Here is a 13761-nt window from a genome sequence, read left to right on the forward strand (position 1 = left end):
CTGCGTTACAGCTCCCCCAGCAGAGGATAGTCTGTAATGCACCTGTCCCCTGCGTTACAGCTCCCCCAGCAGAGGATAGTCTGTAATGCACCTGTCCCCTGCGTTACAGCTCCCCCAGCAGAGGATAGTCTGTAATGCACCTGTCCCCTGCGTTACAGCTCCCCCAGCAGAGGATAGTCTGTAATGCACCTGTCCCCTGCGTTACAGCTCCCCCAGCAGAGGATAGTCTGTAATGCACCTGTCCCCTGCGTTACAGCTCCCCCAGCAGAGGATAGTCTGTAATGCACCTGTCCCCTGCGTTACAGCTCCCCCAGCAGAGGATAGTCTGTAATGCACCTGTCCCCTGCGTTACAGCTCCCCCAGCAGAGGATAGTCTGTAATGCACCTGTCCCCTGCGTTACAGCTCCCCCAGCAGAGGATAGTCTGTAATGCACCTGTCCCCTGCGTTACAGCTCCCCCAGCAGAGGATAGTCTGTAATGCACCTGTCCCCTGCGTTACAGCTCCCCCAGCAGAGGATAGTCTGTAATGCACCTGTCCCCTGCGTTACAGCTCCCCCAGCAGAGGATAGTCTGTAATGCACCTGTCCCCTGCGTTACAGCTCCCCCAGCAGAGGATAGTCTGTAACGCATCTGTCCCCTGCGTTACAGCTCACCCAGCAGAGGTTAGTTTGTAACAACTGAACTATTAACTCACTTAACCCACTTCCTCCACTGAATAAATAAATCAAAAAGGTTATTGCGACTTTTTATCTCACAATTCTGACTTTTTTATGACTTTATAACACGCAATTGCGAGTTATAAAGTCAGAATTGCGAGATATAAACTCTAAGAAAAAAGTCACAATTTCGAGAAAAAAAGTCAGAATTGTGAGTTAAAAAGTTGCAATAACGTTTTATTTATGTTTTTATTCAGTGGCGGAAACGGGCTTCCATGAGTGTTATTTGTAGCAGACAAATGTGGCTCTGGTTCCTGAAAGTTTGAGAGATCAAGCACAAACAACCCCAGAGTTACTGATGTTGAAGCTGAAAGTGTTACTACAACGCCTAAAATGATAAGAGACATAATCGATCAGACTGTTCAATGAAAAAAACAAACTCACCGGAGACAGACTCCTCCGTTACAGTAAATCACAGCTGTCAAATGTAATAAACCTGTAAATATAAACGGTGCAACAGACGCAGATCAGTGAGAATCCAAGTTTACTTTCATTTCTAAACGATCAGATGATGAATAACGCTTCATATACGCGTGACTCTGTAAGATGTGTGTGTGTGTGTGTGTGTGTGTGTGTTACGAGGCGCGTGATGCGATTGAACGTGAAGCACATGATGGTTTGTCTGTAGAAAACATCACATGAGGGGAAAGCCTGAAATATGCTGCGCGTTAGATTATGAGAAGAAAGATCATCATTCTGTTCCCGCACTCGACGGATCAACAGCTTTGGGGAATTTTACATTTGAGTTTGCATGCTGTCTTTTTTTATCATTATTAATAACAGTGTTGCATTGGAGTTCAGAGTTCATTTTAACTAGCAAAAGACCAAAAGAGTGACATATTAAGGAAAATGCTTGATATAACTTGCATGTTTGTGAGTGTTAATGCATGGAATTATTTACATGTATGCTGATCTCAACACCCTGATGGTCTCTTACTGACAGAGCGCCACCTACAGGCAGGTCAGGACACCTTCAGTTCATTGATAACTGAGACATCTCAGCTCTGTTTTTGTTTTGAATCTGATGTTAGAGTAGTTTGGTCACGACCCTTTAATGATTTGGTTCTAATCAGCCATAATCAAGTTATGAGCAACATGACTTTTCTTTGTTCTCTTATATTTTTATCTTTAAATGTATCACATCCTTCCTGGTTAGGAAACAATGTTGCATGAAACAGAAACTTCAGTTAATGAGTTTCTGACTCGTTTGCATCTTGGTCTTCTGACAGCATCTAATCCAGCCAATCAGCCGATGGCTCCGGCAACCAGCCCTCGTGTCCAAGAAGAGGAACATCAAGAAATCAATCGAGGACGAAGCTGTAGACCAACCTGCTGAACAGCGTCTTTGGACCGGTATCTCACGCTCTTCTGCTCTCGTGTCAAACTCATCAACTGTTCCTCACTTCAGAACACTTAGAATAAAGCACACAAGTCATGTGTCAAACCTTTAACTTACACATCAAATACAAATATTTCAGTCACACGGATAACTGCGTTTACGTGCTGAGGTGATTATATCGTGTGCTTGTGCTCTCTGAAGCAGGACATGGTTAAACCTGTGCTAAATGAAGACATCTTTGTGGAGAGTTTTGCAGAAAACGTTGAGAAAATTTAAACATGTGAAAAGATGAAATGGATTCATAATTTTAAAAAATGTGTCTTTGTTTTGAGAACTGAATGAATGGTTTGGGAAACTGGGCCAATGAATCAGTTCTAGTGTAAAGTAGAACTGTAAAGCATATTAAAACAGTCATATTAAGACACCATATCACTATATCATATCATTTCCATAATGGAAACCGCGACTGTCTTAATATGACTGTCTCTGGACATTCTGCTGAACGTCTCCTTCTGCACTTTTGACCATTTTATGTACAAGAAATAATTTCTCTTCTGTTGATGGTGTTGCCTCCATGAGTTTCCTCGAGAATCTTGAACACCAGAGCATTTGACCCAGAATGTTCCTTGCTCAGTAGAATTAGTTCAGTTGAACAGACTTCTGTTCTATTAGTGTCATTTTACACCTCACAAACCGAGCAGAAATTAGGTGAATTTAGGAGAGTTCAGTCGATTTCCTCTCAGACTCACCAAACCTGTTCTATCCATGTTTTCTTCTGCTTCAGCGCACACGAGTCACTTCAGCAGTTACAGTTCCTGTGAGTATAGCAAAGAACAAACATCTTCCTCAGAGTTTCCTCCTCACAGTCTAAAATCAGAGAAAATATCAATGGAAGGTTTAATTATCATACGCTTTAACCCTTTCAGACAGAGAGACAGAATATCTGATTAAATCATTAGAATTTTCCAGACACGAGCAGTGTCTTCACTACATTAATGCTGTTTGATTGTTAGTAATGACACAGACAGCAGCAGGTCTCTATTGGCAGCTTTTAACCTGAAAAACTTTCGCAAAGGTTTTGACAGTTTGACACAGCATCCTAAAAATGTTTCCTCGTACGCGAGACGATGCAGAAGACACAAGTGCAATGATCAAAGACGTCTGTCTAGCACATTTAAACACAAGATGACGTTTAGACGTTTAACACTGGACACTAGACAAGGGAAAACACTGGGCTAAGTAACTGGAACTAAACGAGGGAATTAACAAGACACAGCTGAATCAAATGGAACTCAATGGGAACAGGAACAGGAAGAACCAAATATGGGCGCATAGAAACACGGGAGAAACTGGGTCATGGGGCACATTGGGAACAAAACACAAGACAGGAACACAGGGGCAGTCAATGGGCGTGACAACATGCACCAGCTGATTTTTTGTACCCATGCGTAACAGACAGCCGCATTGACAAGCGTTTGTGTGAGGGGTTATGAGAGAGCAGCAACTTTAGTTCAAAAGAGTACAAAGATTTTTTATCGGTTATCCACCTTTTTGTTGTCGTAAAAATGGGTTTTTGGAATTTACCCATTTGTAAATTCTATGGGTCTAGCTTCCGGTCTCATACGCGTCCAGCTATTTTTAGCTGTACAAAACAGTTCATTTTGCTGCTTGATATTGAAAATGGGTGTGTCTTATCATATTATTTTAATGTATTATTTTAGTTATGAACACACTGGTTTGTAGTGCAGTTTTACGGTTTACTGCACGTTGTTATTCTCCTCGTTATTTACCTAAGGCAGCTAATGAACCGGAAGTCTCACCCATAGACTTACTTCTGCGTTAAAGAAAAAAGTGGATAACTTCTGGAGAAAAATAGCGCAGACACTGGACAAAGATGAAGCTTTCTAGAGCGTATGTGTCGACTGTATGCATACGCCAGCGTACATGAACAAAAACAATGCATACTTTTGGGCTTAAGTTCTCATGTTCAGGCTTGGCATCATGATTTTGTAGTTTTTGACTCACCTGTAATTTTGAGGTCTTCACTGCCACATGAACTTTCTCCACTCACATCACTGTGCAGCATAACACACCCTCACTCTCTGCTGTATAAGTTACTCTCTATATGACCATATATAACATAATCCTACACTGCCTGGCCAAAAACAAGTTGCACACTCTTAATATTTAATTAAAACACCTTTAGATTTGATAACATTGTGCTTTGGTTGTGGCATTGTTTCACCAACCTCATGCAACATCACAACATTTATTTCCATCAAGAGTTGCATACATTTTTGGCCCAAGGTCTTGTAAACTGATTTTAGCTGGAAAAATTACTCTTTGTTATTGTCTTCTTGCATCAATTATGAATATCTCTTAGTTTTATAAAAGAAATGTATTTCAAATAAATACCCCAAAGTGCAACGATCATCCATAAAAAGTGTTTGGCCGAGGCACCTTTACAAAAGCCTTAACCAAACATTTCACACATCATGTTGCTCCATCAGTAAACAGTCAAATTAAATGCAAATATGTTTGGTATATCATATTTTTGAACCAGGAAAAAAATGTAACGTTCCTAAAGGATAAAGTCTTTTAGCCATGTAGTAGCGCCATTAAGGGCCGAGCAAATCAGCAAATCTGCATTTACATCAATTCATGTAGCAGATGCTTTTATCCACAGTGACTTACAAATGAGGAAAGAGCCAACAATAACTACAGTACACAGCATCAGGTTTAGAACAGAGACTGGGATATAGTATATGGAATAGTGGTTTTAGTAAGTTTCTTTATGTTTGTGTATTAGTTGAGTGCTTGAGAAAGATGAAGACTGTAAAAATAATTCCTCTCTGTAGACAGAAGATGAATGTGCACCATTTATTCAGTTAAATGATTCCATTCTTTAGTACAAAGTGAATACAAGTTAAGTAGGCTATATTCTACCGGATTTGACTGCATGCACATACACACATACACATTATACACAAGTATTTATATCACCCATAAATATATATTCAGGAAAGATTAGATGTGCAGCACTGGATTTGGTCTTTTTATGTGATACTGTAGGATTGTTGTGGTATCTTGACTTTTGTTGAACTGATGGCATTGCATTCAAGCTGCACACTTTATCAGAGGTCTTCAGACCTGCTCCTGCAAAGTTTAGGTTTAACCTGCTGCAGAAATGAGTTTTTTGTAAGCTGCTTTTTATCACTTAATTAGAAGCACTGTTACATCATCTGTTACATGAACAGACATGCAGAAACTTATTACAGACACTATAACATCAGGAAATCAAAGGTTCTACAGCAGAGACGGGCAACAACACTAGTCCTGCAGAGTTTAGACAAGCATAGCTCCGTCCTAAATCAAACACACCTGCCTGTAATTCTCTAGTAATCCTGAAGACTTCGGTTAGATTGGGATCAGAGCTAAACTCTGCAGGACGGCGTTGTCCATCCCTGTTCACACACACTTGACCAAATACCTGAAACACATCATGTAAGTAGGCTGGGACTCAAACTCATGAAGATTAGTGTTTTTGTGCTCATACTGTACGTCCAGATTAAACACACTGGATTAGTCAGTCAGGCGTCTGAGCTGTTATTGCTCAGTAAAGGTTGACTGGATTGAGCTGATTCTACAGGTTATGGATCATCACTGGACTCTACAGCTGATTCTGCAGGTGGTTCTGCAGTTGATTCTACAGGTTTTGGACAATCCAGGATTTTAAGTGGACTCAGATCACCTGCACCAGGATTGAAGAGAGGAACGACTGATCCAGAGAATCTGCTGCTGATGGTCAGGAGATGTTTACTCTCTGTGACGTTGTAAAATGCCAGCAGACCCTCATCATAATCGAACAGAACTCCCAGTTGTTCAGGTCTCGGTGTCAGTGAGAGTTTAACTGGTGGATCCGTGTTGATGTGAAAGCCTTGAGGACCGTCTGAACACAAGAACCAGAAACCAGCTGATGGAGTTAAAGCAGATCTGTCTCTTGCAGTAAAATGTCCATGTTTCACCACACCGATTAACCAGTAGTTTTTGGGAGCTGTATTTGTTTGTACCAGCTGTACCTCCCAATAGTGACGACCAGAGGTGAATCTTTGGGCTCCGAATGCACATAATTCAAATGGAAATCCCTCTCCAGTGTGCTGATAATCTTTACTGTCCCTCACGGTTTTACAGTCCTTAGAAAGCGTCAGATCTGGATGTAAACGCTCACGGTCAATAGTGATCTCAACTGTGAGGAATAAATACACGAGCAACAGTTATTAATCCTCATGTATGAGATGATGTTTACACATATGATGAAATATATGAATACATAACTGAGATGATGTCATACCTGCATGTTTCCTCAGTTCTTCTATATTTATGTCTCCCACAACTACAATGAAAATATATATAATTTGTGAGTAAAAACTACAGCTATAATTGAAAACTTCTACAGTATTTATATACAACAGAAATGAGTCTGTTATGGAAAGTAAATAACAGTAATAATGATAAGTGAATAGTTGTGTGACAGTGGGAGTGTCACACAAGATGCTCTTTATTCTGATGGAATAACTGATGAAATATAATAAATGATGTGATAAACTGTAAAAAATACCAAGCATTTTCACTGATGCTTTCAGATCTCTGCATGTCACTGTGTGAAATAAACTGGTTAATAAATATATTTGGCTATAATTGTTCTTGTTGTGAAATGACGTGTGTGTGTAGAGTTCAGTGTATTTCCACTCACAGCTGCAATATTCCACTCAGCCTCACCAAACATGTCATATTCATGTTACTGTCTGCTATAACATACATGAAGATGTTTATTTAACGATTAGTGAAGCTTTTCAGCAGTTCTTGTAAAACATAGCAAAGAACAAACGTCTTCAAATACCTTCTTTTCTCAGTCTCTCCAGAGTTTCCTCCTCACGATCTGAAATGAGAGAAAGTTTAATTATCTGCTTCACAAATACTCCAGACTCTCTAAACCACATTACATTACAGTTTAACCTCTCAGACATTGACTGGCATAAAAACACAGACTTCTTTAGCTGTCTCAGAAACAGGCATGTTCTCCCAGTAACACGGTCTGAAAGGGTTCATCAGATTCATGAATAAGTTCATGTCACTTACCTTCTGTAGCTGGTTTCTTTCCTGCAGAACAGATCAAAAATATCAACACATGAGATATGCATGAAACAAAAACCTCCTGAAAACCACATCTTTAAAATCTTTCAGCCAGATTGTACCTGTTCGTTTCTCTCTGTATTTGTAGAGGATCAGCCCAACCAAACCCAGAAGAGCACAGATGAGAACGGAGAAGAAAAGAGCCATCCATGGACCTGATGAATCTGAGAATAAACCCCTCTCTGGAGTGAAATATATCATAATAAAATATATAGCAAAATATAGAAATTATAATAATTACGTTAAAAAAAATCAACTTTTCCTGAAATGAACTATTCCTTTAATAAGGTTTAGATTGAATTGTAGCTTTTGACTCACCCGTGATTTTGAGGTCTACTACTTTGCTGTCATATTTTCTGTCTCCACTCACTTCACAGTGAAATGAATCTTCATCCTGAAATGTGAGTTTCTCCAGCTGTAGAGAGACGTCTCCATCCTTCAGTCCACCAGACTGATCTGACCGCAGAGCCAAAGAGCTTCGGTTCCTGAAACATTCCTGGACGTCCTGGAGCTTCCCATCGCGATAGAAGACAATGGGGTTGTTGAACTGATCGTGACGGTACCAGCGGATCTCCAGAGCTTCAGCGTTCTCAGGAGGAGAGATCCAGCAGGGAAGAATCACTGTGGATCCCACATGAGCCGCTATAGGATCACCAGGAACCACTACAGTGAATGACACTGAGAGAGACAGAGAGACACACACTCAGTGAAATATACAGTGCATTAGTATTTCATCAAATTGATGATTGGTCTTTCTGTTAGTTCCACACACAATGCTATGCTTGCGATCATCTGCTGTACCGTTGTCTCCGACCGAGGAAATGCTTTACAATAAACGTCCTTTAATGCAACTAACATTAACAATAGACTATTTGTTAACGTTTATAGGTAATAAAAATACAGCTGTTCGTTGGTATTTTTGTTAGCTCAGGTATGAATGTTTACTTTTAATTTTAATAATGTATTAGTAAATAAAGAAATTAAAATGAATGTTAATCAATGCTTTCGAAGTAATGTATATTAACCCTTTGTGCTGTATTTTCTGTTGGCAATTTGACATGCATGCAGTTTTCATACCCTACACTTCGCCAACCACTGAAACATTTCTGGCCTCGGCCCTGAATAAAACGAGGCAGCAGTTTACTGTCTGGGATTTGACGTGTTGCGCCGCACCGCTTCCAGTGTAGACATCACTGATTGTTATGGATTCTAATGTATTTCGTCACGCAGCGCCGTCAAGACTGTGGAATTTGCGAATTCGCCGCTTGAATTCTGTGCTTCATACATCAATAAACTATTGACTACAACTGATGAGGGCTGAGTTTCCCGATAACGATTGATCTTAGCGCTTAAGAGCGTTTTCTACGAGTCATTTTATGATCGTTCATTATTGTTTCATGTGCATTTCCCAAAAATGCACTTAACACAATCACACGTAGCCGTGCTTTAAGTGCTACTTAGGAGTCGCTATCCATTTGTCAAATGCTGAAAGGTCACCTTATAGCTCGTTTATTGAAATGTTAACCTAATGCTGCGTTCCAGACAACTCAGATATAATAACTATAATACAATATTATTATATTATATTATACTTTACATAATAATATACATCAAAGCAGTTTCATCACAATTTCACCATCCAGTTAGGCTCATCAACCATAACTCCTTCAAAAACAGCCAGAAACCTTGGAGTTGTGATTGATGATAAGCTGAATTTCTCAGATCACATTGCTAAAACTGTCCGGTCCTGCAGATTTGCTTTATACAACATTAGGGAGATCAGGCCCTTTCTTTCAGAGCATGCTTCACAACTCCTTGTTCAAGCTCTTGTTCTGTCCAGACTGGACTATTGCAATGCTCTCTTGGCAGGTCTTCCAGCCACTTCTATCAAACCTCTACAATTAATCCAGAACGCGGCAGCAAGAAACATTTTTAATGAGCCGAAAAGAAAGCACGTCACACCTCTGTTCCTCAATTTGCACTGGCTACCAGTAGCTGCTCGCATAAAATTCAAGGCATTAATGTTTGCCTACAAAACCACCACTGGCTCTGCACTCCTTTACCATAATTCATTACTTCAGAGTTATGTGCCTCTGGAAGCTTGCGTTCTGCAAGTGAACGTTGCTTTATTGTGTCATCTCAAAGAGGCACAAAATCACTTTCACAGACTTTTACATTAACTGTTCCCTCCTGGTGGAATGACCTGCCCAACTCAATCCCAGCAGCTGAGTCCTTAACCATCTTCAAGAAACGTCTAAAAACACATCTGTTTCATCTTTATTTGACCCTCTAACTCTAGCACTTTCTATTCTAATTTAATTCTTTAAAAAAAATTCCGGGTCCAATACATTGCTGGTTTTCGTGCAAGTCAGCAAGTCATTGACAGATCCCCCCCAGTCTTTACGAACTTCTTATGGTGTGTTCACTCGCGGGATGTTTTTTGTGTCACTCGCACGAATAAAAACAGCACAATCAACCATTGTGGAGATAACTACAATCGCCGTTTTGTACCTGTTGTTAAAAAGTCTCAGATACAATGGAAAGCCAAACGCCGACGTGTCTGGGTTCACAGCACCATCCAGAGGAGGATGAATAACGTTAGGATCCTGTATTAATGTGTGTGTTACATTTTACTACTGTATATATACACTGATATTACTACTATTTTTATTATTGATGGCAGCATCTCTGTAGCCATGCTAATAAAATACAAGTACCACTACAACTGATTTTAACTGTTTTCTATGCTCCAGATCTATATAACAGACATCTGCAATAATGCTCTCTTCTATTGTCTGATTCAACTGGACGTGTCAAGAAGCTCTTCGCTGTATGTCGCTAGACTCCGTGCTGTGAAGACACTTGTGGGCGTTCCTACTGCTGTAGCTCTAATGTTATTGGCAGACTGCACGTCTGGACATATAAAATGCAATCACAAACTGTATATTGCTGGTAAACCTAAGATATCATTCTATTATGACTAGTGTAGTATTGAGCGCTCTGGTTAAGTGGGGTGGGGGGAGGAACTATGGGCTATTTAGACACTTACACACATGGAACAACTTAAGTGATGCACAGAACAATGAAATGCGGTGAGAACGTCACACATAAATTGTGATAGGGTGAGTAAAATCGTAATTTGAGGGGCTTTTTTGGGTGACAACGGGAATATTGTGCATGGGTTTAAAGATGTGTATTTATAGATTTGGTGTGCGCCTTGAGAATCTCAGCGACTATAGCGGCTGAATTTGAATATGATGTTAACAGGCATGTAGGGCTGCAACAACGAATCGATTAAATCGATAAAAATCGATTACTAAAAGAGTTGGCAACGAATTTCATAGTCGATTCGTTGTGTCGCGCGACGCGGAGACGTTTGATTATTAAAAAAAAAAAAACTTTAGTTGAGCGCGGAGCGGCGTGAACACACTCGGTCTCTCTCGCGCCCTGATGCTAGCAGAGTTCGGCGCCTCATATAGGCCCTGTCCCAAATGGCGCACTTCATGTGGACTTTCGGTCTCGTGGACTTAAATTGCGAGTCCGTAGCCCGTCCCATTCAGCATTTTAACACTCTGAAGTGTGCTCAGCAGCACCCCCTTTGTACCCTTGAAGCGGTCTTCCGCGAAGCCCGCATAGAAGCAGGCTCCGCACACTTTAACTACCCAGGAATCTTTGCGAAATGCCAATCAGACAACGGATGGGAGATTTCGCTCAAGAGCAATTGATGACATGGCTGAGAAGAAAATATTTAAGTGTAGGTATCATTACGGTTTTTATGACCTAGGTGTACATTTTACCAGTTGTTACCTACAGTTTATACAAACATTATGGTCATCGACCAGTGGTTGATATCTCAAACATAATAATAGCGCGTTGAATAATACGATCGCATTATGATTCATTAAATAAATAGAACCGAATGTCAGGGCTTTACTGAGTCATATGTAAACCTAGTATATTTAAACCTGTAAATTCATCTGAAGCGAAGCTGAGGATGTCCACAGCCAAGTGAGGAACGAAGTCCTCACATACTTTGGAGAAAAGAGCCTTGCCAAGGAAGAAAACCCATTATTGTGGTGGAAGGCTAACAATGAAAGATATCCCATGTTGGCCAGGTTAGCCAAGTCTTACCTCTGCATCCCTGCCACCTCAGCACCATCTGAGCGGCTGTTTTCTGCAGCAGGCAACATAGCCTCAAAGAAAAGAGCGAGCCTGAGCCAGGAGCATGTGGACATGCTCACATTTTTGCATTGCAATGCAAAGTGTCTGAACAAAGGGAGTGAGAGAGAGTAAGTGTAAGTGTGTGTGTGTGTGTGTCAGTGTGAGAGTTTGTGAGTGTGTGTGTCTGCGAGTGTGTGCGTCTGCAGTGTAGTGTAGAGAACAAGTTCTGACATTCAAACAAATCCTGTTAAATTTTCTGATTTGTACTGTTCTTTATTTTTTATAAATTATTTATTGTTCTGGCAGCTCAGGTGGCACTTTATTTAAAAAAAAAAAGTATATATATTTGGCAGATGTAAAGCATACATGTGTATGTTTTTTGTGTAAGTCCATTTTTATTTTATTTTATTATTATTATTATTATAACAGCTCAGGGATGTTCAAGGAGCAACATGTGTGTGCACTTTCTAAAGATTTTAGTTCTGTTTTTGAATAAAGGGTTGGAAATGAATGCTTTTCTTGCTTTTTTGTTTTTTATCCGATTCATCGATTAATCAAAAAAATAATCGACAGATTAATCGATTATTAAAATAATCGTTAGTTGCAGCCCTACAGGCATGAAATGTATTTGAAGTTATTTATGAATGATTTAAATGTGTTTTATGTGATTTACCTTTAAATATTGTGTATGGGTTTACATGTGTATATTTGTAGATTTGATGCACTCCCATGAGAACCTCAACGACCAGAGTGGTCAGAATTGAATATTGCTGTGCTAACGGGTATGAAGTGTATTTTAAGTTATTTTGGAATGATTATTGAAAAGGAATTGATTTAGACGTGCTTTATGTGATTTGACTTTGTTAAGATTTGATTGAACATCAAATTCCATTGTTAGATGATGTTCCAGTTTATCAAAGGTATAGGAGACTACCACCTAGTCAATATGAGGAGGTTAAGGCTCATATCAAACAACTGTTAGAGCAAAATGTAATTAGGGAGAGCTGCAGCCCATATTCATCACCGATTGTGATTATAAAGAAGAAGGATGGATCTATTCGGATGTGCGTGGATTATAGGCAGCTGAATGCCAAAAAGAGACGAGATGCATACCCACTGCCCAGGATTGAAGAATCTTTGGATGTTTTGAGTGGAGCCTGTTGGTTTTCCACTTTAGACCTAGCAAGTGGGTATAATCAGGTGGCAGTGGCCGAGAAGGATAAACAAAAGACGGCTTTTTGTACACCATTTGGCCTGTTTGAATATAATAGTTTACCGTATGGCCTATCCAATGGTCCAAGTACCTTTCAACATCTAATGGAACGCATATTCAGTGATGAAAGCTTTCAGTCAGTGCTTTTATACCTGGATGATGTAATTGTATTCTTATCAACAGTGGAGCAACATTTGGAGAGACTGGAGAGAGTCCTGCAACAATTTCAGCATCATGGTCTTAAGGTCAAGCTTAGCAAATGCTGTTTCTTCCAAAAAGAGGTACGCTATTTAGGCCATGTCATTTCTAATGAGGGGGTGTTAACAGACCCTGAGAAGATTCAAGCTGTGGCAGAATGGGCAAGACCTCAGACCGCGAAAGAACTTCGATCTTTTTTAGGATTTGCAAGCTACTATAGACGCTTTGTTCAGGGATTTGCCAACGTTGCAGCACTGTTACATCAGTTGGCCGCTGCTGGGGAAGTACCGAAGGGTAAGAAACGGTACAAGAGGGCATACTTAACCAGTGAACAGTTTAGACAGAAGTGGGATCCCAAGTGTGAAGAGGCATTCCAATTGTTGAAAAAGAAGTTAACATCCACTCCTGTGTTAGCTTATGCTGACTTTACTAAGTCTTTTGTCTTGGATATAGATGCCAGCCATACAGGACTCGGAGCAGTGCTGTCTCAGGAGGAGGGGGGTAAGTTGAGGCCAGTTGCCTATGCCAGCAGGGGTCTGAGGGAATCAGAGTGTAATATGGATAATTACAGTACAATTAAACTGGAATTCCTTCCCATTAAATGGGCGGTAACAGAGAAATTTTGAGATTATTTAATTGGGAATAGGTTTACAGTCTTTACTGATAATAACCCTTTGAACCATTTGAAGACCGCTAAACTGGGGGCTGTGGAGCAGCGCTGGGCATAGCAGTTGGCCATGTTTGATTTTGAAATTGTGTATCGTCCTGGTAGGAAGAATGGAAACGCAGATGCTCTGTCTCGACAAAATTTCACAGGAGGAGAGCAACGGGTGGTGTTAGAGGAAATGGTCCCCACTGCGACAGTGAATGCCATTTCTGTTTTTCCCGAATTCCAGATACAGGATATGCAGAGGCTGCAGGAGCAGGACCCTATAATTTCA

General features: G+C 40.3%; 1 protein-coding gene across 2 annotated transcripts in view; it reads right to left on the bottom strand.

Annotated features, from left to right (window-relative positions):
- Positions 1–5685: 5685 nt before the first annotated feature.
- The window catches only part of LOC107573925 (butyrophilin subfamily 2 member A1-like), a 16091-nt gene continuing 8015 nt past the window's right edge, over positions 5686–13761 (bottom strand). Inside the window, exons 2-7 of one of the 2 annotated variants that reach the window (XM_016260386.1) lie at positions 7567–7926; positions 7311–7412; positions 7195–7215; positions 6956–6994; positions 6407–6448; positions 5686–6301 (exon numbers count right to left, since the gene is read on the bottom strand). In XM_016260386.1, the coding sequence (XP_016115872.1) occupies positions 5706–6301; positions 6407–6448; positions 6956–6994; positions 7195–7215; positions 7311–7412; positions 7567–7926 (1160 nt within the window). In that variant the 3' untranslated portion in view covers positions 5686–5705. Of the gene's footprint in view, positions 6302–6406; positions 6449–6955; positions 6995–7194; positions 7216–7310; positions 7431–7566; positions 7927–13761 lie in introns of both variants that reach the window. The other variant, XM_016260385.1, reaches the window with a different exon arrangement.

This window comes from Sinocyclocheilus grahami, unplaced genomic scaffold (assembly GCF_001515645.1).
Source record: "Sinocyclocheilus grahami isolate Dianchi unplaced genomic scaffold, SAMN03320097.WGS_v1.1 scaffold2070.1, whole genome shotgun sequence".
In the NCBI taxonomy this organism is placed as follows: domain Eukaryota; kingdom Metazoa; phylum Chordata; class Actinopteri; order Cypriniformes; family Cyprinidae; genus Sinocyclocheilus; species Sinocyclocheilus grahami.